Source organism: Strigops habroptila, chromosome 4, assembly GCF_004027225.2.
Source record: "Strigops habroptila isolate Jane chromosome 4, bStrHab1.2.pri, whole genome shotgun sequence".
Classification (NCBI taxonomy): domain Eukaryota; kingdom Metazoa; phylum Chordata; class Aves; order Psittaciformes; family Psittacidae; genus Strigops; species Strigops habroptila.
Genome location: NC_046358.1, coordinates 40,835,494 through 40,860,915, shown reverse-complemented (window position 1 = coordinate 40,860,915; position 25,422 = coordinate 40,835,494). Strand labels below are relative to the sequence as shown.

At 38.4% G+C, this 25,422-nt stretch overlaps 1 protein-coding gene across 3 annotated transcripts in view; it reads right to left on the bottom strand.

The window, feature by feature from the left end:
* The window catches only part of PRKD1 (protein kinase D1), a 127,021-nt gene extending 101,938 nt beyond the window's left edge, over window positions 1–25,083 (bottom strand). For all 3 annotated transcript variants that reach the window (XM_030483204.1, XM_030483206.1, XM_030483205.1), the window contains exon 1: window positions 24,103–25,083. In XM_030483204.1, the coding sequence (XP_030339064.1) occupies window positions 24,103–24,978 (876 nt within the window). In that variant the 5' untranslated portion in view covers window positions 24,979–25,083. The remainder of the gene's footprint in view (window positions 1–24,102) is intronic.
* Between the last annotated feature and the right edge of the window lie 339 nt (window positions 25,084–25,422).

Sequence of the window (25,422 nt, the reverse complement as noted above, 5' to 3'; positions counted from 1 at the left end):
ACAAACCCACCCCAAAAAACCCAAAAACCTGCCAGACTGCCTTTTTCATCTGTGGATCCATATTTGTAAAGCACATGCTATTGACTATTCAGTCAGATGCAATGATTATCGGTGGTTTTTTTGGAGGGTGGAGACAAAGAGAAATGCATAAAAATCCTCCTCCTGACAGCCACTTTGAGTAAAGTGGACCACAGTGACAGTCATCCTACCACCTTGCGAGCAGAGAATAACCTCACTGGCCGTTAGAAGGCAAATCTCTACATTACTGCAGAGTAGACACTGCCTTTATTTCCTCATGCGAAACAGCTGTAATTGTCCAAGTCACTCTCCTTTTTTGACAGCTGATCAACTGAGTTGGAAAAATTATGCAAACCTGAAGTACATCAGGATATAAAAAAATGCTTCAAATGGTTTCTTCATGAACAATTTAATCTCCATTCTTTACACATACTAATAAACACAATTTTAAAGCTAGAATGTTTGCTAGTGTTTATGTTCAGGTGTACCTATTTCTTCTTCTTCCTTTGAATTAAGATGGCTCAAGAAACGCAAAATAAAACTCCAGAATTTAGAGAAACATTTCATATTCTACTATTCAGCCAGAGAAATTATGTGATAGTAATAACGTACTGAGTTCAACATATCAAAATAATCTCAGAAAAAAGTCATTACACATAGTGAATTAGAAACTGTTCTTTTCCTGTATGACAGATACTCCCAGCTAGCCAAAAAATGTAATGAGGTTTTTCATAATCTGTTCAGAAGCAACTACTACAGTCAATATACAGGAGGCTTTTATATACATTATCACAGTGAGGCATCCCAAATAAGAGGTTTTTTCAAGTTTCCTGAAAAAACAATCAAACAAAAACACCCCAAAACAAACAAACAAACAAACAAACAAACAAAAACAAAAAACAGAAACAAAGGAAAAAAACCTCCAAAAACCCAACCCTGAAAGTCTAGTTAGTATTCTTGCAATATTTAATTCAGGACCAAGGAACCCAAGTTATGATGAATTTTGATGGATAACCAAATGATCGATGTTTACATTATGGCTTAAACAACATCTTTTACTTTGCAATTGGGATGGACTAAAAATACACCAAAGGATCAGCTACAGGATCAAATGTTAAGATAGTTTAGCTATGCTTCATTATCTGTCCACGCTCCAGCTAGCTCATACTAAATCAACCTAAGCAGACTTAAACTAAGCTGTATCTAATACTTATATTGTATGACATATGACTATCTTACCCTGCAGTAGTATCCATCATGAGACAGGGGATGACTGCACTTTTCCCCACATGAAAACCGTTGATGCAACTGTTAAATAGCTGCAAGGACCTCATGAAAGAGGGTGCAAGGCACAGCTACAATGTACCAGAACAACTCATTTAGCTACATTCACCACTCACTTTATCCAGGCCCATATTTCCAAAACATTTTGGTGTATTCTCAGAATATAATATGAAAGACTTAAGATGACTACAAGGTATGAGAAAACTATTCCTGATGAGAGAAGAAGATTTACACACACAGCTCTTGGCATGTTCCAACTGACAAACTTTCCCTGTAACTGGAAGTACCACTCCAGCAAGAAACGTCTCAGAGGTTCCTTACACACAGAGTACGCAGACTTACAGAAAAATTCTAAGCTCTTTTTACATAGCATATGGGGATCTTTTGGAATTTATGACAGGAAAGTTTAGAAGCAGAAATATAAACATGACCAAAAAGGCATCAGACAAATAAATGGACCACAGCTCCAAAACATCCTAAAATAAAAATGGATCAGCCTTCTAGGCTTGAGATGCCTCTTTAAAGAGTGTCTCTCAACTACTACTGCTGGACACAGGAGTACTTGCCTAGACAAACAACTGGTCTGGCTTGTGAGATTTTTAATATGCTGAAGCCCTCACGTTCAAGACACAGATTGGTGCAATATGAAGATCAGGAGAAAAATCAAGTTATTTTATAAAATTCAAAAACCAAACCAAACCTTTCAGTTGTTCACCACTAGGGCTACAAATGCGATGGTCATTTCAACCTATTTCCTAAATTTTTTCCCTAAGCAAAAACAAGTGATGGCAACTGAGAAAAAAGGAAATAGAATTTCCACTGCAGGTGTTTTAAGTAGAAGAACGTCAGTAATGGCATGCACATTTTACGTCCTTCATGAGGCAGGTGATTTTTCAAACTTTCTGCCTTGTACAGCAAGTACTTGCCTCAGGGGATCCAAATAAAAGAAACAGCCAAGTCCTGCACATATTTGCAGAAGGGACAATACATTTAGTTGCCTAGAAGAAGTAAAATTAATTACAGCATGAAGTTCCAGATCACTGGATTGGAAGAGTGATGAATGGACTTGATGTGAGATTATGGGGTTGAATTCAATTTACTACACTGCTCATTAGCATTAGTTACCATATATAATTTGCTCCCATATATAAAATGCATTCATTTTAAGATAGTAGTGCTTTTAAGTCTAATCCACACAATGTATTTTTTAATTAGAGGATCCGAATACAAATTAGAACCATTTCTGAATATGAATCTGATTAATGTAGAAGAGTAAAATTCATATGAATCATATGACTTAATCACAAAATCTTTGTCCTGGCAGGGATTTTCTTCTGCTATACTGTTCAACAAATGACCCATGAAAACACAAACAAAAACTCTGATAACCTGAATTACTGACCCAGTAACTGGCAAAAGTATTTAATTCTAGCAAGATCAGAATTTTCTAAATGTGAAGTGTTTACAGGTATTTTCTACACATACAATATTTCATCACTGAATGTGATGACATAAGCTACAGGATGAAGACAGAAACATTTGTCTAGAATATTAGGTCAATTGGCAAAACTGTAAGAAGGGTTTAAGGTTTTCAAGCCTGACGATAAAGCACACAGACATCTAGTACAAATAATGTCCACTCCCTATGCTTTCGAACATGAACAAAAAGACATTTTGAACCTCAAAAGTGCCAAAATTAAGGCTGCCTATGACAACTTCATCTGCTTTGCAGGACCATAATACTGATAGCCATTACACTTGTAATCGTACTCCTTCTGACCCCCTCCATCACTCTGTGCCTACAACTAAATGGTTTGTTTTCCCCTTGCTGTTCAGATACAGTATGGAGTAATTTATTTTAAGATGCTGATCCATTTTTTTTAATAATGTTTGAACAAAATTTCTCAATTACTTCGGTATGATAGTCATTGCTATAGTATATTAATCTTTCAAAAATATTACTGTAACAGCAGTCATGTGAAATAAGAATTATGACTAGGTCTGTTTGAGTTACTAGGAACTTAGTCAAACGAAGAGTAAGCAGGAAGTAGTTGTCCATGCCCAGTTTGATCTTACAGGTATCCGTTCATTTGTTTTCCAAAGTACTTCCCATTAAACGTGGCTGATACGTATAATGCAAACCCAGACATGAAGGTGGTATATCATCTGTATCACAAAATATAAAGCGATGTGATTGGAGCCATGGCGTGAACAGTGAGAGAAAATGCTTTCCACGGCACTACAAGTTAGACTGATGGAAGGTAATCAAGAAGTTAAAGCCACAGTAACTTCTTCCCTTTTGCTCCTTCCCTACACTCAAGTTAAGTCTGTATTTGTTACATGGTGTTCAGTTCATTCAAAATTAAGCACTTTGTGTAGCTGCCGCTGCAAGCTCCTACAGTTCTGCAAGCCAGGTCTCATGGTCTGAGACTGGATACATAGAAAGCGACAGTGCAACATTAGTGAAAAGTTACTCTACATGCTCCACAAAGCAATTTAGCAGCAGGTATAGGGATGAATACAATCCCCCAAATGGCATCCAGCTTTGTAAACTATGCCATTACCCCTTCTCTTTTTCCACTTTTTTTCTTATTTCATTCACCAGATACACTTCAAAGTCTACAACAAATAAAGATGATTTCATGTTGGCAACAGCCTCCTTTAGTATTCAGTCCCAGTTAAACTCCAGAGCTACAGCTCCAAAGTTCAAGATGTATGTGGTAACTCCTCTTCTGGAGGTATTTCTGCTCATCTTCTGTTCATTAGAAGAAAAGAAATGGGAAATGCTTTCCTTACCAGTGGAACAGCTGGCATGGACCTATCACTTTAAATCTACTAGATCTTCACTACTTCAAGGTATTTGCACAGTGAGCTGTACAAAAATGATTTCCTGCTCTACTATTGCAAGTAAATTAGGACATAGCATATTATTGGTTCCAGATACAGAGGTTGCATGGAGAACCAGATGTCAGCAGTTTTACAACTCCACTCTAACTGTGTTTTATACTTTCGTAAAGATCAATCTCAGTTTGTACAATTTATAGAATCTTTCATCCTCAGGTTGAAAGTTTTTTTATTTGTATTTTTTAATAAAAAGTTGGCCATGCTTTTTCATGCTCCATTTCAGTCGTAAAGTCCACTATGTTCTTGTTCCCTAGGTTTCTCAAAATCAGAAAACCCTAATCACTCATCAGATGTTGTTTCTTCTGATTATCTTTCGCAGCTATACTAGCACAGGCACTGACTAATAAAAACTTAGTATCATGCTACTTGTGTTTCCTAAAACTGACCATCTAAGTATTTCTACAGGTCTGAAAGAACTGTTCGGCTTCCATGAAAAGAAACTTAAAGGTAGAAGCAGAAAAAACATCAGGTTCCCCAGGAAACAGATTCCTTTTGTGGATACACAATCTCAAGTGCCCTCAAGTGCTGGCTGATACTCAGGAAGCTATGCAAGAAGCATGTATGTGCAAACACTGCATACAGTTGATTGAAAAACAAACACAGAATAGCCTAACATTGGAAGTGTGTGGCAAATTAAGAAGTTCACGGACAATCATTTCTCCAGGCTTGGAGATCAGATCTAAATTACTGATTCCATCCGGTCTCAAGTATTTATTTTATTGTTGCTTAACTTATTTTAAGGAATGCAGGAGACTATCCTCTCCCTGACAGAAATGTAGAAAATCTGTGCCAGTTACAAAGAGTACTAAAGAAGTCAGCTTGTTTATAATTAGTAAAAGACTCATTCTAAAAACAGTTATAGTCTTAAGATGCACACTCAAACCACAGTGAAGTTTTATAGCTTCAAACACTAATCAAGGCAGAAGTGCAGCATTTCTAAATCAGCTTAAATCAAATTTGTTCTCTGTGGAAAAATGCAGTCAAGATTAAAACACAACATACATTCTGAACTAAAACTGTGTGCTGCATTTTCTTGCATGTTTTTTAGCATACTGTTTCTGAGTTTAATTATACCTTGTACATTCTATGAAACTTGCCTATGGGAGTAAATTACATTCTCTCAACAAAAGAAGTTGTAAATAAAACTGTAATCGATATTCTTTTGTTATGCTCCTCAGCTTGAGTTCTAGAGGTTTCTTGATCTAAACTGATTTAGTAAGTTGAATCTTTTTGTTGCAATTTTTCTTCTACAGTCCCTTCTTCACAAAGACTACAAACATAGACAAACCAATATGCTCCAAAACTCTACATCTAAACTAGATCTGTATTTCTGTAGCTAAAAAAAAAACAAAAAATCCTTGTTCTCAGTTGTAAAAATAAATATTTCCAGAATATATATACATCCCAGCATTTTTTTCTGATCCTGCTCCCTAACTTCTTCCTCAAAAGTTACCTATTCCAATCGTACTGCTCACTGCTTACTCAACTGACTGCTTTCTCCTTTCATGACAACACAGCTTCTGCTTCACTATTGCCCCAAGAAGGTCATGCAAACTGTAATTTATTTTTTTTTAATTGCAGAGACAAAAAAAATGGGTGCGATCAGAAATTATTAGAACTCTAGTTCAGATTCCCTCCACATTTCATGAGACAAAGAAAGACCAAATTAGGTTTAGTGTATGATGAGCAAAAGCACACCTCTTCAGCTGCAGCTCTTTTTCACAGGCATTCGTGCATACTAATATCTTAAAAACCAAAATGCTAGACTTGAAGAAAACTTCAGGGTATCCATCTTTTGTTTAAAAGATTTACTTTTGTAAGCACAAATAATGTGGCAGTCTTAAATTTATATTCTACTGCTATATTGTAAGGTGTCCAATATACTGAAACATGAACCAATTTGTCATATTAAAGCATGGCAACTTTCTGCAGGTTTTTAGACATGCCAATCAGTTTAGATCAAGATTCTGAAAAACCATTCCAGCTCACTGCTTTCAATCACAAGGATTTTCCAACCTTTGAACAAGCAACCTCACAAATACTAAAAATCGAATTCTTAGTTTTCAACTCAAGTACAGTATCTCTTTCCAGTGTGCAATGTCGCTGCGCCCACTGCTTTACGCCTAAATCAAACCCAGCAAGCCTTGTTCATCTTGGAGACTTTATAACAGCTAAGCAAAAAACCATGGCTCCGCTTTTTTGAATCCTGACCAATAGCCAAAAGGAGACCGCTTAGAATCACTGAGACACACACCTGACAATTTAAGGATGCAGATGTCAAGCTGCCTGCATAGCCATTGTTCAACAACCATACTGTTTTCTTAGTAGTTCCGACAGAGAATATTATTGATAGTTTAAAAGTTGTCACTCAACTGTTTTCATGTGGCCTGAAAATGACAGGTCTGTAATAATACTTTTTGATTTTGGGGAGGAAGGATTAGCTTTTAATACTTATATATATGCATGGATTTCTGTTGATGAATCCTAATTAGATTCATCTACTTAAACTTCTTTATAGATATTGTACAAATTATCATTGTAAAAATATGCAAACACAGTATATTTTCATGTTTGGTTAAAATGCAAAAAGTTTTGCAAAAGCTTAGTAAAAAAGATCTGTAAGGTACAGACATCCTTCAGGGAAAATACAACTGATTTCCACATAATCTAGACACTATAATCTACTGTTTCAGATGATCCATAACCTCACTCAAATCCAAAAAGTAAAACCTAGTGGAAACTCATGCAGATAAATATAAAATTCATCATTTTAATAGTTTCTTTAATTTTTCAGAGTCTTTCAGCAATTTTTCTGGGTTGAAACTGACTTTTTTTTTGCTTCTTAAGAAAAGGGCTCAGCAAGACCATCATGACGCTTGAAAAATTGTAACATATTCAGTAGCAGAAATAATGGAAGTAACTACTATTTCCTACCAGTAGCAAGCAAGTGCTTGCTAGTAGGAAAGGAAAATACATGTGTAATTTTCAAATCTTTAAGCAAGACAATGAAAAATCATGCTGCTACATAATTTTATAAACACTTTTAAATGCATTACTTGAACTTAAAGACATTTTTGAATACTCCAACACAACTACAACCAAAATACCTTCAGATTTATGAGTCACATTTCATTCACTTTTTACCAATCTATTTTTTTTAAACGGGTTGGAGAATGAATTGAGGTGTTGCAGGAACTTTTAACAAAATATAGCAATGCACACATTTCTAAGCCTTATGCTTTTTTACAGACTATTAATTTACATGTTTCAACATTTTTCTCCTCTCTGGATAAAGTGATTACATGCAGATCCTTCTTTCATTCCCCCAGAAACAGTCTGATTAATTTTTAAAGCACCATTTTGTCATTAGTTATGGATTTGACAGAAGCAAAGACAGCTGAGGCACATTAATGTAGTTTCAGAAAGCAGTGGGTGGAAGATAAACAGAGTCTGAAACTCTGGGACACAAACGAGCCTGCACACAAGGAAAGAGAAATGTGAATAAATACAGGTAAAGTGGGAGAGAGAGATATTTAATTTTGGCTTTTTTCCCTGGCAGAAGAGAACAAATATCCACAAACAACCCCTCCAAACCATGTTCTTGTTTCTACAGCTGCTAGCTGAAATTAGTCTTTTGAGCAATACTGGCTTACTCACCTGGCTGTACTACAAACTGGCACATAATTGAAGGCATAGAGCAAATATACATATTCCATGGAGAAAAAAAATGTGCCAGACTTTTTCTTTTTTTTTGAACAAAAAATCAACTAAGAAATACAAAATCCTTTTTTCCTCCTGAAGATTTACTTCCATAAACATATTAAAGGCTTTTTGGTTCATTCTATGTTCATTCTGTGTGTTAGATATAAAGAAGTTGTTCTTTACTGTGAGGGTGGTGAGGCACCGGCACAGGTTGCCCAAAGAAGTGATAAATGCTCCATCCCTGTCAGTATCCAAGGCCAGGTTAGACAGAGCCTTGGGTGACATGGTCTAGTGCGAGGTGTCCCTGCCCATGGTAGGGGGAGTGGAACTAGACGATCTTAAGGTCCTTTCTAACCCTAGCTATTCTGTGATTCTTGTATCTAACGAACATCATTATTATTAGTTGATCATTACCTAAAAATATGGACAACAGTTGCCAATATGCTGTTCACTTTTAGTAACACAGCTAGCCAGGGAAGTCTCCGGAAACCATTTATCTTTCTCCATACAATTGCTGCCCAGAGCCTTCCTGGACTGAATACACCAGACATCATGCGCACTTGGAAGCCCTGGACCTGGCTAGATCTTGAGCACCACTCAGGAATCCTTGACATCACACATAACCCAAATAATCAAAACTTCGTGAACATCAGGCTAGAGATACCAAATACACTAGCAGGGGGCAGAAAAAAAAAAGTTCCTTACCTTATTTCACAGAGCGATTGAGGTTGGAAAGGATCCTCATTCAAGATGTTTTAGAGAATACTGTCATTAGTATACTTAGTGGGTTTTTTGTACAATACCCATAGGAGACCAAACGTATAACGCAACCAACAAATATTTGTACAGACTTGTCCTTATATATAAACAACAGTGCACAAAATAAAAAACTATCAGTTTACTACACAAAGTGTAAAGACATACTTTGAAAAGTGAGTTGTAATCCAATCTAACAATACTATTCTGGAGCAGGTGAGGTTGTACATATACATGTAGGAAGAAAGAATTATTAAAGTGTCTTTAAAGAGTGTCAGGTTTTCTTATTTTCTGAAAACTCTTGTTTAGATGCCTATCTCTCCTTTATAAATCTTCATTTAAATTTTCCATTATGAATCTCAAAGACAATACTTTGTAGCGGAGTTTTAAGGGGGTTTCTTCTTTAAAAAAAAAAGAACCAAAAAAGAAAACCCCAAACCCCTAAGAACAAAACAAACAACAACAACAAAAAAAAAAAAAAAAAAAAAAAAAAACCAACAAAAAAGCCAACAAATAACAAAACAAAAGAAACCACCAAATTGTGTACTGTCTAAAACTGCATACTGGAAGAATACAAAGAGATGCCAACACATCAATTTATCATGAGAAGAGGCAAGAGAAGTGATCTTGCTCACATAAGAGCAATGCTAATTAGCATCTGCTAGTTAATGCTAGTTAGTCCAGATCCTGAGATGCTAGAAGAGACAGTGTGATGAAATACATTTAGAATAAATAATGAGCTTTCCTAAATTAGTTAATATTCTATCAATATTTAAGAATTTACATATAACTAGGGAATCTATCAACAGCTCCTGTAATTCTGTCTGCTGAGGCAAATTAAAAGGCAAAAGAGAATCTAAGGATGCACAATGATTTACATCCATTTAACTTAGTAATAATAAAGCTTGATTTCCAAGGCAGTTGTCTCACAATTGTTTGCAAATTCTGATGTAAAATTTTCTATGCTTAAGCCACTGAAATGACCATCTCCCTTATGAATTCTCTACAATCTAATGAAAGCCCAAGCCCTGAGGCAGCCTACCTTCTGTCAGGTTACTTGGCTCCTTGTTCCACCCAGACGCTCATCTCTTTGAAAAAACATAAATAAGTTCTCTATATGTCTAGTCTTCAATCAAATATAAGAGAACCCAGACAACAGCCAGAAAAAAAGAAAGGGGGGCAGAGATGACAGAACAACCAACATACAAATTCTTAGACTCAGAAAACCAAGATCTAGTTTCTTTCAGTAGTGTCCACTCCATCCGCCTGTCATTTGTTCCCATTCCCCCACTGACCTTTCGGAGCAGCTGTGCAGTGAGCTGGATCAGATAACCAATAGGAGGAAAGTTAAATACATGCTTAAGTGCTACACACATAATGTTCGGTTCAAAAGGAAAACTAAATGTTCTGAAACCCAAACATTTACATACTTTGCAATTACCCTAATCAGTATTATATGAAATAATGAGAAACTGAATTATGTTTGAGTCAGATGAAAAGACTGTCCAGATTAAATATCTCCATATATAGTTAAAGAGAAACACTGACTGACTGAACTTGAAAAGCCCTCGGTGTTGAACTCTCAAACACAACGAAAAATTGTATGCAGTAGAGGACACTAGAGTACCTCAGGAAATTGTATTATTTTTACAAATAACAGAAGACCATAATTTCTTTTCAACTTTTTTTCCTTCTTATCTATCTTTGTAGGAAACCCAAGCATGAAGACACAAGTAACTTAACAACAACTTTATTTCTAGCCTTTCCCTGGAGGTTTAAAAGATAATAATAAAAAAATACATAAATAACCAACCATAAATTATTCTAAAACATATAAATCCATAAAATACTATGGAAAAAAACTGTATTTTACTTCCAAAGGAGAGGGGAAAAAAAAAAGGCATAATAAAACACAAGGGGAACTGCAACTATTTGCAATTTGATGGAAATTCAATATAAAATATTGAATACAATATTAAAATATTTAACATAAAATAGATAACACAGATTTCAGTAAGAATCTGCAAGCTGTGTTCCCCAATATTGCCACCTAAGAAATTGCAAAGGAGTAGTAAACTTAGGATATTTTATTGCACAAAAACGCAGACTGCTAAGCAGAAAATGTAAATCTTAGCAACAGAAAAAGGTTTGGTTTTGTTTTTCTTTTTTCAGTTTTAATCCCTTGTAGCTGCAGAATCAGTCAGGTTGGAAGAGACCTTGTGAGGTTTGGTTTTCTTTTTCTTTTTTCAGTTTTAATCCCTTGTAGCTGCAGAATCAGTCAGGTTGGAAGAGACCTTGTGAGGTTATCTAGTCCATTCTACTCTTTAAAGCAGGGTCAACACTGACTTCAAATTCATTTGCTCTAAGTTAGAAAACTAAAGGTGTATGGGTCTAAAAAGCTGAGTCAACCACAACATCAAGAGTTTACAGCAGTATCTTTCTGATGACTATGACAACTGTATGTATATGGTAACAATTGGCTATGAAAAATAATTTTCCAGTGAGGTTTTAACTGCTACATGTACTTCCTTGGCAATGTGATAGCATCACACATCATTTCTACTCTTACTGCTGCTTGCTTATGGGAAGACATCGCAAATTCCTTGTTTCACGAACAAAACCTCTGGGATATAAAGTCTTCAATAAAATATTCCCTATCATATGCTTCAAAACAGAATGTTCCACTGAAGATAAAAAAGAAAGGAGGTCACCTATCCTTATCATTCTGATGTTTCTATATTTTTCACTACAAAAACTTCAGTGACGTTTTACTCTGATAATTTGAAAACTATCTATCTCTCATTCCTTTAAAATCGGAAAACTATAGAAATGCCCAGGGAATCAACAGCTAAAGATGACAAAAAAGACACAACCCCTATTTTTCTACATAAAAATAAAATTTGACATGTTAAAGTGTTAAAAAAAAAAGAAAAAAAGTTATGTGAAAGCACTTTGCTTTTCCTTGCAAACTGACATATTTTTACGCTGCAAAACATCTGAAATGCAAATTTTTATATCCATATTCCAAGACAACCACAAGCAAGGAAAAAGTTTCAAAACCATTCAGTAACAGTCATTTCAAAGGCTCTATACATAAAAAAATTATCAATACAAGAGATGATTCCTCTTTTCTTGAAAGGTGTAAGATAGACTTTGTTGACATTTGCTTTCCATTGCCATTTTAGTTACATTTTTCTATCTTACAAAAAAAGTGCATTAAGAAGTAGTTCCTTTCACAGTATATCTCTGTGGAAATTACTGAAGAAGAATACTAAGAAATTATAAATCAGAAATATACTACCATGAAGGTCAACTTCTTTGTACCAGAAGAAACTATAATAAATACAGACCCAACCATAGAATTGGCTCATAAAATATGAGTATTTGACCCAAGAATTAATTGACAGAATTCTAACAAGACTTTTATCATCATAAAGATATCCAGTAGCATATTTTACAATCCATACAAATTTCTCTTACAATTTCAAACCAATCCTCAATATACATTGTACTTAATACTACTGTAATTCATTACAATCCTTTAATTGTTACTTGCAACCAGCAAGTGTCTATATACTAATAATCGTCATATCCTAACATTGCAGAAACATTCTGAGGATACATTACATGAGTATTTGTCAGTACTTCTAGTTGTGTACACACCTTTGCATTGCAAATTTTAAGATTCATCAAAAAACCACTATTTTACATTTGAAATACTTACATATTTTACACAGAATAAACAATTCTGTTAAAATTACTCAGTCGAAATCCTGCTTTTTTCGTGTTTAGTCCTTCACAGCATCAATATGCCATTCAGAAATGGAAACTAGTATGTTAGGGAAGAAGTGACTTGTTCAGTGGCATCCGCAGCCTGCAGGATTCAGAGAAGTGATAAAATACACATTTCCCAGATTCTCTATTTTCTGTATCACTTAATACCAAGGTTTGTACAGCCAGCACAGAAATGCCTTTCAGTACACCTGAAGATGCAAATTTCAAAGTTTTAATACTGTTTATAATTCTAAGAAAAAGGATTATTTCCTCAATACAAACAAAATGTGTGTGTACAGAAAGCAAAAGTTCTCTCATAATGCTACATTCACATATATAAACGATTCTTCATACATCTAGAGAAAGAATAAAAGTAAACATTCTAATTTAACGTGTTTTCAAATTGTTGCAGAGCTAGTTGATCATCTAATTCATGAGGATTAAAAGAAACTGAATAGTTATTAATCTTTACAAGTTTACTTGTAATTATCATGAGGTTCAGCCTCAAGATTTTTTGGTAAACTCTTGTCCTATTGTTTATTTGTACTCATATAAGCATGATAACTACACAGCAAGTATCACTCAACATTCTTTTTTGATTGAAACATGTTGGGAAAAGAAGAGAATAACGACCAAGCCACACTAGTGAGCGATTTTTATACACTCCTACTCAAAAGATGGAAATTAAGCTCTGACTTGCCCTTTGTGAAGCTTCTCTCTTGTTATACAATGACTTTTGTTGTTTTCAGAACCTCTCTTTTGTACTACTAAAAGGAGGGGGCGGGGGGGGGGGGAATGGTGACATCAGAAACTGATTTCTTAACAGGAACAAAAAATGCTTCCTAAATTAAACAGTGCAACTTCACGCATCAGCAGTGGATGAGATAACACTACTTAGAGAGACACGTGGAGGGTTTTTCTTCCTTCAGCTCTTTTCCTGAGGTATCTCCAAATACATTCCAGCAAGTTTTTACATATTGATTATTTACCTCTCAAACAAGGAAGCAGACATTTCCTGACCTTTTAAACTGATTATATAAAGTTTTGGGGGTTTAGGCCATCTTTGAACAAGCAGGTCTGATTTTCAGTAGCTTTAAAAAGTTGGAAATACTTGTCTCGCACTTCAGTCTTCAAAAGGGATTTCATCCTTATTCTCTTAACTATGTTACACCTAAAAAAGCGAAACTTGCCAAACATTTGTTACTTTTGTAACAACACAAAGCATTTACTTCTGGGTAAACCAAGGTATATGACAATATTATGTGGCTGCAGTATGAAACAGTATTTAGAATGTTACCAAAATGTTGTCAACATTCTTAAATTTAAACAAACATTGCACATGCAATTATGTGAATACACACCACATTAAGATACATCGAAAAAAATCAGCAGCCAACTTTCAGCTTAGACTGATACCCTTAGTTTACTCAACAGCTGTCTATCAGTCCAGGATACTAACTTTAGATGCCTAAATTACATAGTGTGACCATTTGATAAAAGCCTCTTAAGAAGCACAGGAAAAATGAGCAAAGGTGGAGGAGGAAGAAAAGCAAGAATTAATACAACACTAACTTTAGCTTTGGTGTCACCTTGGCCTTCCCTCTAAGCTCTAACCACAAAGCAGGGTCTAAATAATACATATTTTTTCCTGCTGAATGTCTTCAACAAGCACACGTCCTCGCTGAGAAGACAGTTAAGCCAAGCATGTCCTCATCAGTTTGCTTCCCTAGTCTTCCTTCCTTGAAAAATTACATTGTTCCACTTAAAGCAATCTTCACAGCAGATGGGTGTGTGACTTCATTTTACCATTACTTCCTTTCATCTTTGCACTGACTGACCATTCACCATTACACAAGGATAGATAATTCAGCAGGCCCTTCCCCTGCATAACACTATTTTTTATTTCTAATCCGTAAGATTTGAGGCCTTTAGTTCGTATTGAAAGAGGTGGTGGGTTTCCTTGAAGAACTTCTGTGGTTTTGCCCACAACCTAAGGTGGATTTCTCATAGAGTTTTCTCCAAAGAAACCGCTGATAAACTGCTGGGTTTAATGCTGAGTTACCATTCCATGTGGTTTAAGATGTGGTCCAAGCCTCCTTGGTTCCGTGCCAAACAAAAGAAATCAAATGGAAGGAAGAAAGAGGAGGTTTACAGTGGACAATCATTTAACCTAGATTAAGAATTTAAAGTAAAACACTGGCATTTGTTTGTAGGTTTGAAAAATGTGTCATTGTCTGGGTCAAGTTCACATGGCATGAAAACAAAAAAGCATGATCATAAACAGATCGAAGATCTATTAAAGATACATTTCTAGATGTAGAGTATTTGTTTTCAAATTGTTTGATTTTACTGTATTTTCTGCCTAACAATCTGTTAGCTGGTTACCTGAAGCCTTTCTGCTACAGTGACTTCTCGAGCTTCTTGTGACAAACAGGCCAGAATACATACTGTTACATGAGAGGGATAACATACAGACAGCAAAATTTAGTTTTCCTTGGGAAATGAGGATAAACCCCCTAATTTTATACCCCCACCCCTTATAAGTACACACACAGACTCGTTTCAATTTTCACTCCATTTCCCCCCCACCATTTTTTTGCGTAGGACAGCCAACACTTTGGGAAAAAATGCAGTGAAGACTATGTGGGTTTGGAACTAGACAGACTCCTACTCATATTCTACATATTTTGCTGCATTCCTTCTTTTTAGAGGTAGGTATATAAATGTATTAAAACAAATGCATAAGTTCACATATACTGCAAGTATCTGTAAGTACAATTTTCACATTTTCCCAGATGTAGTTGATTTTGGGTGGCAATATAAAATCCTCAAACAGATAAGATCAGCACTTCCAACGTTAGACAGCAGTCAGCACATCTACAGTCACACCATGTAAACAGACAGCAAACCTGTAATGCAACCCTTTAAAGCTGATGCAGAGGGGGACTGAACTCCGGAACAAAATGGGAAAACTATTACAGCTAGACTGGAAACAGTGTCAATAACTCATACTATCCTCCTTATCAGTGTGGTTTCTTTCACTGCACAGGCACTCATCCCTTGGATCAAACCCACAATTTAAAATAGTTTAAATCACATAATTGTGGCCCAAGGATCTCTGGGGCTTTCAGGACTGTTTCAGTCTCAATACAGAACCTTGCCTAGCACCTATACATTACGTAAGAATGTATGGTGCTGCAAAGAGGGAGACCATGGTATACTTTACCATTATGGTCCACATACATTACTGATTTCTATTTTTATGTAAAAGGATTTCTCAGATGGTAGAAAAAAGATAAGGCAAGATGAAAGTTGCTGGTTTTAACGATAAGCATCTTTTAGGCGAATTGACGTATAACTAGAATGTTGCTCCATGTCCCAGCTGTGTCTTGTCTGCGCTTTTGCAACTGACAAAATGCTAACAAAAACTATTTCTAACACCTGGGGGTGGAGGGGGGGGGGGTGTGTGTGTGGAGTATTTCTCAAGGTTGACTTTTTTTTTTTTAATGAGAGAAGAAACAGAACATGCTTTCAGACTGCACAGGACATGCTCAGATATGGTTCTTTTAAGGTATACAAGATGATAGAAGTTTAGAGCTGACAACTGTGGTCATGGTTTGCAGATTCTCTTTGTATACCTTGTGCTTAAAATTACACTGGAAAGACCTCTTTATGCTGACCACTAATAAAAGCCTCTAAATGCCTCTTCTCTTAGGAAACAACCAAGATCCAGATCAGATGAAGTACATTCATGTTTCTTTTTTTAAAAAGAGTAAGATTTGATATCGGATATATTTTGATCAGAATAACCTGCTATGTTCTAGCTTTAATGCTGTAACGGTGTTTCTGAGATGGTTCTGACTGCAGAAGAGGCACACACAGCAGGCTATAGCTATGTAAGAGAGACAATCACAATACCAACATACATGTTGCTTGGTGGGAGAAGTGAAAGCTTACCTCTTGACCAAGTTTTCCTCAGCTGAAGAAGAAAACAGACTTGCAAGGAACAAGCAAAAGGAACCCACAAATACATGGAGGAAGAGGAAGTAAACAACAGCAATATACACCAAAATTTATGTGTACCTTTTTATCTTTATGCATGTGCCACTGTAATATGTCTACACTATTACCTCTATGTTATAGCATGATACACGACACCACTTTCTAACCTTCACGTTTTTGCAGCAGGTAAAACTAGAAGAGGATTTTGAAAGCAAAAATCCACTTTATGAAGTAGCTGACTTGAAGTGCATACTTCAAAGTTTTATACTTCAAAAGTTCAAAGACATATGTGCAAGTTATTTAAATCTTATACACAGTTTTTGAGTGACACCAAGCCTGTCATCATGTCAGACTGTTACAAGGATAGAAATATTTGAAAAGAAAGTCCCCCAAAGCAAGAAATTATCTAGCAGTACTAGAAGTCTTGTATGAGAAAGAAGAAAGTTAAAAGCCTGTGACAGGAATCTGGTTCGGTCTGCAAAACCCTGGACATTCACAAGGATGCCAAAAGCCAGGAGAACGTAAACAAAGGTGATGTCCAGAGCACAAAGAAGTCCATGCTGGGCACCCAAGCTTACCCAAGTGAGCGCCCCACCAGCCAGGCACAGAAAGGCATTGCATCAAAAGTCCCCTACCACAAAGTGGTAAAGCACAATGAATGTAACATGTATGAAAAGAAAACCACTGTTGAAGATGAAGTAAAAGATATCTCAAAAAAATGGGGATATTTTTTTTTCTTTTAATTCTTACCTAACCCACATTCTTTTGGGGTTAATGAGAGAATACAACAAAATTCAGATCGCCTTTCTAGCAGAATCTCTATGATCAACCCTGTGAAAGAGACACTGCTGTCTGACATTGAAAAATGAAACAAGTATTTCACTGGAACACACCCTAAAGCAGATTTCACATCTATCCTGAAACCGACAATCTGACATTATGCAAGAAGCATATAGTAGCTCCAGAAGACAATCTGAACAAGAAGTCCTCCTCCTAGCAGCAAGAGCCAAATAGTCAACTGCTAACATTGACTACAGGCACATATACAGCCCTACTGTTGTACCGAGAGAATTAATCAAATATTACTAGAAAATAAATCACCTACACTTCAGGTAAACACTTGGGAGAGAGATTTTATTTATATATTTAACTGCATCTGTGTAACTGCAGCCATATTACATAATATCAACATAAACATGTCTGATGTCAACCAGAGGGCAAAGTCAAGAAGTCAGAGATGGCCTGTAGCATTTTACAGAAGTAATTAAAAACAACAACCACAAAACCCAACCTACAAACAATGCATGTGCTTATCACAAGTTACTTGCGACAGACCACATCTGTCTTAATGTTCTTAATTTGTCTTTACTAGCTGTAGTTTTTAATTTCACATAGACATCTCTTTAAAATTCCACAGATGTGGAATTGCTAACACAGAAGCAGTAAGAAAAAAGCAAACATACTTTTGGCAAAGGTTTTAATTGCAATAGTTTCATACACAAAATACAGTGAAAATAACAAACCGAAAGTACTTCAAGAAGTGTGCTTGTTTCCTTGCAGGTAACCACAGTATAAACACACATGGTAACCATACAGCCAGATTTTTCCAAACAAGGGGGGGGTAAGGTGGGGGGGTGGGAGGAATGTAGGTAAGAGCAACAAATAGTTTTCTATGCTTGTGAGGATTTCCAGAAATCATGGGAAAATACTTGTGGACAAAGTCTGCACAAATCCATACAGGGATTTAACATATGCTGTGTGTTTTACACCTAATCCACAGCACAGATCACCTGCATACAAGCCGTAAACCTGCCACACCTTCCGGACTGTGCATTCTCAGGTCATTCGTGTGGTTTATGCCCTGCAAGTCTTGTATCGGACAGATAGACAGACTCCTGGTGTTGCAAATTCATCAAGCACGTCATACCATGCCCACATATGCACTGTCTGGGAAATGCTGCCACTTCATTAACAAAATCCATCCTTCCTCGGGCAATAGAGCTGCATCTCAGCAGCAATGGGAGAAGCATCTCATACACTTATTCATCTTACACCTTTTTTCATTATTATGGAAATTACATTTTCCTGCACGAAACACCAGTACAACTAACACATGACTCCTTTTGTAATTCCTTTAAAAATTAAAACGTCAACTACTTTGGTTACAAGCCTGTCCTCTATTCAAAGCTCCATCTTATTTCTTATTCTATGAGAATTCATTCGACAGCCTTTACTCCTTGGCAAGGGATTTCTCAAATGCTCTACGTAAGTTTGTGACATTAGACTCATTTTCCTCATCTGGATCACTGACAGGACAGGTAACAAAGTTAGCACTTCTGAAAAACCTCACAGTTGCTTTAAACAAATTCAGACTGACTGTCTTTCATCAAAATTATGTTTTTCCTAGTGTTTAATCACACATGCTCCAAAAGTTATTTTAACTGATCTACAAACTAATGTTACATACACTGACTTACAGTTTCCAGGGTGGAGAATAATAAATGTAAAGTCAATAAAAAGATTAAACAATAACATCAAAAGTCTCACTTGAGTTTATAAGAGTGAGCTAATTATAAAAGTATTCACTTTGGAATATATTTATATGTGTAATGACCAGGCACCTCACATTCCTCAAAAGCAACTTAACAGCTTGGTGTTTTCACAATACAGGCAGAAGGAAGAATTCAGTGCAAGAAAAGACTCATTTCAGGGAAAAAGTTAAAACATTTTGTTACCAGTGTACACCAGTTAAAGACCCCATGAGAATGTAACTTTTAACAGATGAACAGTACATCTGTACTAACTTTTCCAGAACATATGAAGACTGTGGCTACATCCAAAAACATAGTGAATATATAAAATCTCTACATCCATGTATTTGACTGAAGGTATGTGAGTTTTGGTCAGCATGGCGAAAACCTGTCACAGTTTCTCTGTTTATCCTGAGGCTTGAAGTTTTTCTTTCTAGTATACTATTTACCCTGAGTCCCTACCCCACTCCAAAGGAAATGATTTCATTACCACCAGGCTCTTATTTATTTTAGGAGAATTTGTAGATTTGGAGCAGGGAGAGAGGGGGAATACATCATCCATATAAACAAACCCCATATGTTTTCTGTAGCTGCCTGAAACCCTTGCAGAGAAGGTTAAGCGTATTTTCACGTCAACCTTTAGAAAAGCTCCTTTCTTCGCTCAGACCACAACTTTAGAGATTCCAGCCTGAGAAAACAAAACTAAGATTATTTTTGTTTTCTCATTTTATTTATTTAAAAATAAGTTAGATTTCCCTTACCAAGGACAGCCCGAAGCACAAGCGGATGCATACCTGTTCCTCAACATGTTTGGTTCAATTCTCAGGAATACTTTAAAAAGGCACTTTTTTGATTTGCGACAATTATCCTAATTTAACAGTGAACATCTTACATAAAGATGAATCTGGGCACAAAATTCCAGTTGCAGTATGCCACTTGAACCACCTTTTTATTATTTTTCTTTTTGTCCTCTCCTCTTCCTGAAATGGCCTACTTTGTTTATTACTTTTCTTTTCCCCCTTCCTACTGTGAAATTTCAGAATTATCCAAACCAGTGAACCATCTACAACACTACTTTTAGAAATCAGTCTAAACTATACATGCCTTGAGCAGATCAAATTTTGCTTCTGTAATTTGTGTTTCCTATTCTTCTCAACTTCCCTGCTTCAAATGCTGAAGGCCTAACCAACGTCTGCTCTCAATGTCTGTCCTAAGGTCTATTTTATAAACCCCACGTTCTCAAGTCAAATAACATTGCAGCATGTATTTACTTGAGAACTCAAAGTTTTCAAAACTTGACAATGCCACAGCAGCAGCCCAACACATCCTATGCTAAATACAGTAATGACAAATTATTTATATTTTCTAACAAACATTAAAATATAAATAATAACTACTTTCCTCTTTGAATTAAAATTGTATGAATTTGTAAAAAAGAAAAATAAAAAAAAAAAAGTGTAAAGACTCCTTCCTTTGTCTTTTGCTAGTAAAAGGTCTTTGTTAACATGACAATGCCAGACAATGAAAAATATGCCATGACCCTACTTAGTGAGCTTTGCATTACACTTTTGCCCTGGAGAAGTGGTTCTATTGTGTGCAGCTAAACCAAAAAGGGCAATAATTCAAACCATTTATCTTGAGAAAACAAAGACTGTATTTTACAATATCCTCCCACTGTTCTTGTGGGGGAGTCAGCCTAGAAGTTAAACACTGACACACATTTTGCAGTTGATCCTCATTTCTTGTGAACCACACCATTTAAATACTAAAATTCCAATTCGACTGCAGAAAAAACAACCCCACATGATCAAGTCTCAAGGGTTTCATGTCACTGGTTCTAAGACAAACAAAATGCACAAACTCAAAGCAATCAAATTTTATTGTCTTCAGAGCAGTTCTTAACAGATTTAAATGTGTGTGAATTTATGCCTGAAACTGGTAGGTACCATTTCATCTTCAGATTTGTTAAGAAAATTTCCATACAGCTATGTCAGGATAAAATTCCTGAAAGAATGCCTATTTTTCAATGGAGAAAAAGACAGACTTTGCTCATTCCATTTTTCACATGATATACAATACATTATTAATGGAATTATACTCTCTCCTAAAATTAGAAAACCTAACCTTTGTGCTTCAGATGCTGTTTAAAATCCACTAGGGTAAAAATATGCAAATGCACATTTATATCCAAATATAGATTTCTAAATTAAACATAGCAATAACAGTTTTATATATGTGTGCACGTGTATGTTATTTATATATGTTATGTATTATGTATATTATGTATGTTATATATAAAACCACAGATAAAGATATAGAAATATAGTTAGTTTATACGTATATACACACACTCCCTCTATATTAACAGCCTCCTGAGGCTCCACTCTGCACACCTTGAAAGCTTAGTCCAATTTAACATAAATTTTGAGCAGCACTAAATTAAGTTGGTGTATAAACCCACGCTGAATAAAGGTCCTAAATATCTTGAATCAGGTATACCCACATTATCATGGAAGAGGCTCTCTATAAACAGATCATCTGACACTGATACTGAAGAGAATTCAGCACAATCCTAAAAATAAAGTTGTGTACAGGAGGACTGCTTAAATATTTAACAGCTCACCACAGAGACAGTTGATTTTAGTAATCTAATACGACAGACAGAGAAAAACAAAATCATATTTTCTCTCCTTTATATACTGTTCAATCTGCATTCTTTAAGCGGAGACTTGGATACAAAATTGTCACCTGGTAGACCACTACTTTACAGACCCAAGGAAACTTGAAAATAGTGTGAGACTTCAATAGTCTTCTGCTTGGTTGTGATAAGCAAATACACCTTTCTCATAAAATCAAGAGTAAGCAGTGCTTTAAAAAACATTTCAGAAAAAGAGAAAATTATGTCTCTATAACACACAGGAAGTTACTGTGGAATAATTACTGAACAGTTACCTCATAACAGTTCTAGATACCACATAATTTTTTTGAAAAGAGGGTCTCTGCCAGTCTGCTGAGTAACTTTGTGTATGCCAACCATCCCATCACATTAAGTCAAACAATGTGTGTTAGTGAAGTCATGGACACAGACATACTTGCAGCTTTAAGCTTAAAACAGAGATTCTGAGGACTAAATAACATACAAATTTATCTGCGAAGTGGAGGAGGTAGAGCCCACTCCCTGACAAGGAAGAAAAAAACCCCAACAAACCAAACAAAAAAACAAACAAAAAACACACACACACAAAAGAAAAACCCCAACAACAACAAAAAAAAGAGAAACCCAAAGCCTATCTTTCTTCCAGTTTTCCCTTTCACAAGCCACTTCCTTCCCAACAGCCTTGGAAAAGCAGGCATCTGGGCTCTGAGAAACTGTGACTAGAAGAAAGTTCCTCATTCAAGCGTGCTCTGTAGAGAAGCAGCTAAATGATGCTCCCTTGTCTGTAGTCAGGAAAATGCAACAAACTAAAAATGTTCAAAATTGTTATGTCACTACTCAAATATGTCTGACTCTTTCAGCACGAGCCAACGCATTTAATTTTCTTTAGGCAGTTGTACACTTGTTTGGAAATTAGGATTAAAATCAAGTTTATAGTAAACCCATGAAATTAATAAGCTATTCAAGCACAAAAACATAATGCATGCAACTATCTTAACATTTCCATTACTGCTAGCGCAATAACTTAGAAACGGTGAAATATTAAAAAGTATTTCTGACATATGTGACCAAGTAACAAGTTTTGACCTAGCTTTGAAAGCAAATATGGTAATGTTAAACAAAAGGGCATGCCTTACTTCAGAATTCAATTTAATAAAGCAGGTAACCATTTCTTAAACTAAGAAAAACACAGAATTTAGAAATGAAGATGCATATTTCATACTATTTTGAAAACACTTCATTAGTTGCTCTTAAAAAAATTCCTCTATTTAGTGAAGTTCACACCAACAGGACTCCATAAACAGATATTAAGGCAAAGCTAACAACGTTTGAAAAAATTTAAATCCCCACCTGAAATCATTTTATCTCGGTGAAAACAAAGGGGTAAAAGGCCAAGTTCTTCCATTACAACCATTCTGAATACTTAGTCAGTTTTGGGGGTTGTTTTTTTATCCTTTGCAAACACTATGATACTTTAATGCGGGTGTTTCACACAGCAAACACTAGTAAAGTAAAACTTTATTTCAGTACACCACATGATTGTTAAACACACAGAAATCGGAAAAAGCTAAAGTCAGCGGAGGTTCCCCGGTAAGCCAGGTAGGTTTTAGCGTGTTGCACGAATTCTACCGGAGTCCCGCCGAGCTGTGCCTAGCGATGCTACCGTTCCGGAGAAGCAGGGCGAGTGCCACCCCGGCAGGTGGGGCCACCTTTGCTCCCTGGGGCCCTCCCTTCCTCGCCCCGCCGAGGGACCCGCCGCCGCCCGCAGCGGCTGTCAGCCAGAGTGGACTCATCCCCCTACTGCGCAGCGGCCACCTGCCAGCTCCCGGGCCGGCACCCAGCGTCAGCGGCACCGCCGACCCCGCTACCCCGGCCTGGCCCCGGCCCCGGGCAGGCAGGACCGGGACACTGCGGGGCCCGCCGGGCCGCCCGTGCCGGGGCAAGGCGTGCGGAGCGCGGCGCTGTGAATCCTGGGCTCTCGGGGCTGTTTTTCCTTGTTGCTGTTTGCCCTTTTTTTTTTTTTTTTTTTTTTTGCTTTCAGTGGAAAGTTTCCTCTCCCAGCAGAGGCCGGGACAACGCGCGAACTGCCCCAGGCGCCGCACTGCCACCACAGCTGACAGGTTTCTGCCTCCCCCCTCCTTCCGCAGCATTAAAAAGCGGGCAGACAGATCCGGCTGGGGGTTGTTTTAAATAACAGCTGTTAGCACGGTTAACTGCATCCACTGCCAACAGAGTAAAAGTCAAGCTCGTATACGAGCATCCCGCACGGAGCCTCGTTGGCACCCGGTGGGGGGGGACAGCAGAGGCAGAGCAGGGCCGGGTGAGGGAGCGGGGCCGGCGGCAGAGGAGAGAGGCGCAGGAAAGTTGCCATCGGTCTCGTTAACCCCGGAGCCGGGAGAGGAAAGTTCACAGCCATCACCAGCAGGCCCCGGGGGGCGGCGGAAAGGGGTTCGGCTGGAGGGGACTGCTTCTTACCTTCTGGTCGACGATGGAGCAAGCCATTTCCCGGACATGGGCGAGGCTGAAGTCCCCCGAGGAGTCCTGCAGTAGCAGCACCGGCTCCCTGCTCAGCCCGATCTGGAGATGGAAGGCGACACCACCGCCGGTAGTAGACCCCGGCGGCGGCAGCGGGCTGGGCGGCCGGATCAGCGGAGGGGCGCTCATCGAAAACTTCCCTCCGGAGCCGCCGACGGAGCCGAGGGGCCAGGAACGGAGGAGAAAAGACGGGAGCCGCAGCAGAAAGTTTGCGGCCGCCCCGGAGGCGCCGGGCGAGTCCTCCCGCGAAGTTTCAGGGAAGTCCTGCCGAGCTCCTCCCGGATGAAAATGGCGAGGGGGGGGGGGCGGAGGACCGGGGAGGATGCAGACAGGAAAAGGCGGCGAGAGAGACGCGCAGAGCAAGGGGGAGCCCGGCCCAGCGCCGCCGAGGTGGTGCCGCCGCCGCCGCTCCGGCTGTTGGCGCTGTGCGCGGCGCGGGGGCGGGACGGGCCGCGCCGCGCCCTCCGCCGGGACTGGCCCGCTGCCCAGCCTGGACGGACCCCGCCGCTCCGCCACCACACGGCGGCCGCGTCCCGACAGGCGGCAGGCGCTGATGTCGGCGCCACGGGCCCGGGGTGGCTGGTACTCCCGCGGCGGGGCTGTGCCTCGGCCGTCACCGGTCTGCCCATTCGGCCCAATCACTGAGTTGCGGTGCTGGGGAGAGTCCCCGCTCACACGGTCCTCTTTGTTGGGCAGTACTTCAAAGCCGCCTTCATCCCACCCCGGCCGGTCCTCTGCGCCCTCCCGGGCCGCAGATGGACGCAGAGGCTGAGGAGAGCCCGGGTTGTCCTTCGCTGGCAGACAGCGCGGTGGCATCTCCCGGGCAGGGTGTGGGGCAGCTGTCCCCTAGGACGGGAAGAAGTGCTAGAGCGCTAGGGGAGCGGGACCTCCGGCACAGCACCTTCTGCCTAGCCTCGGCCGGCCACCCCGGTCAGCACGGTGCCGCCTGCGCCAGCAGCCCCCGTAGGTGCTGGGGAAGGAAGAAAGCACAGTTCGCACGCCTCTCTTCCCTAAACCAGCTTCCAGTTTCAGGTGCGGTCCGTGCTAAGGAGGAGCTCCCTGCCATCTCGACCCAGGATGAGTTACTCTTCCCACTAGCAGGATCAGTGCAAGCCCCATCCGTTTGCAGAAGCAGCACCGATGGCAGGCAGTGTTTAGTCTAAATCCATCCCTAATCTCCACTTGGAGATCTATGAAGCCACCGGAGCTGTAAATATTCCGGGTACCAATGGAGAAACTCTTAAACTAGATATGTAACTC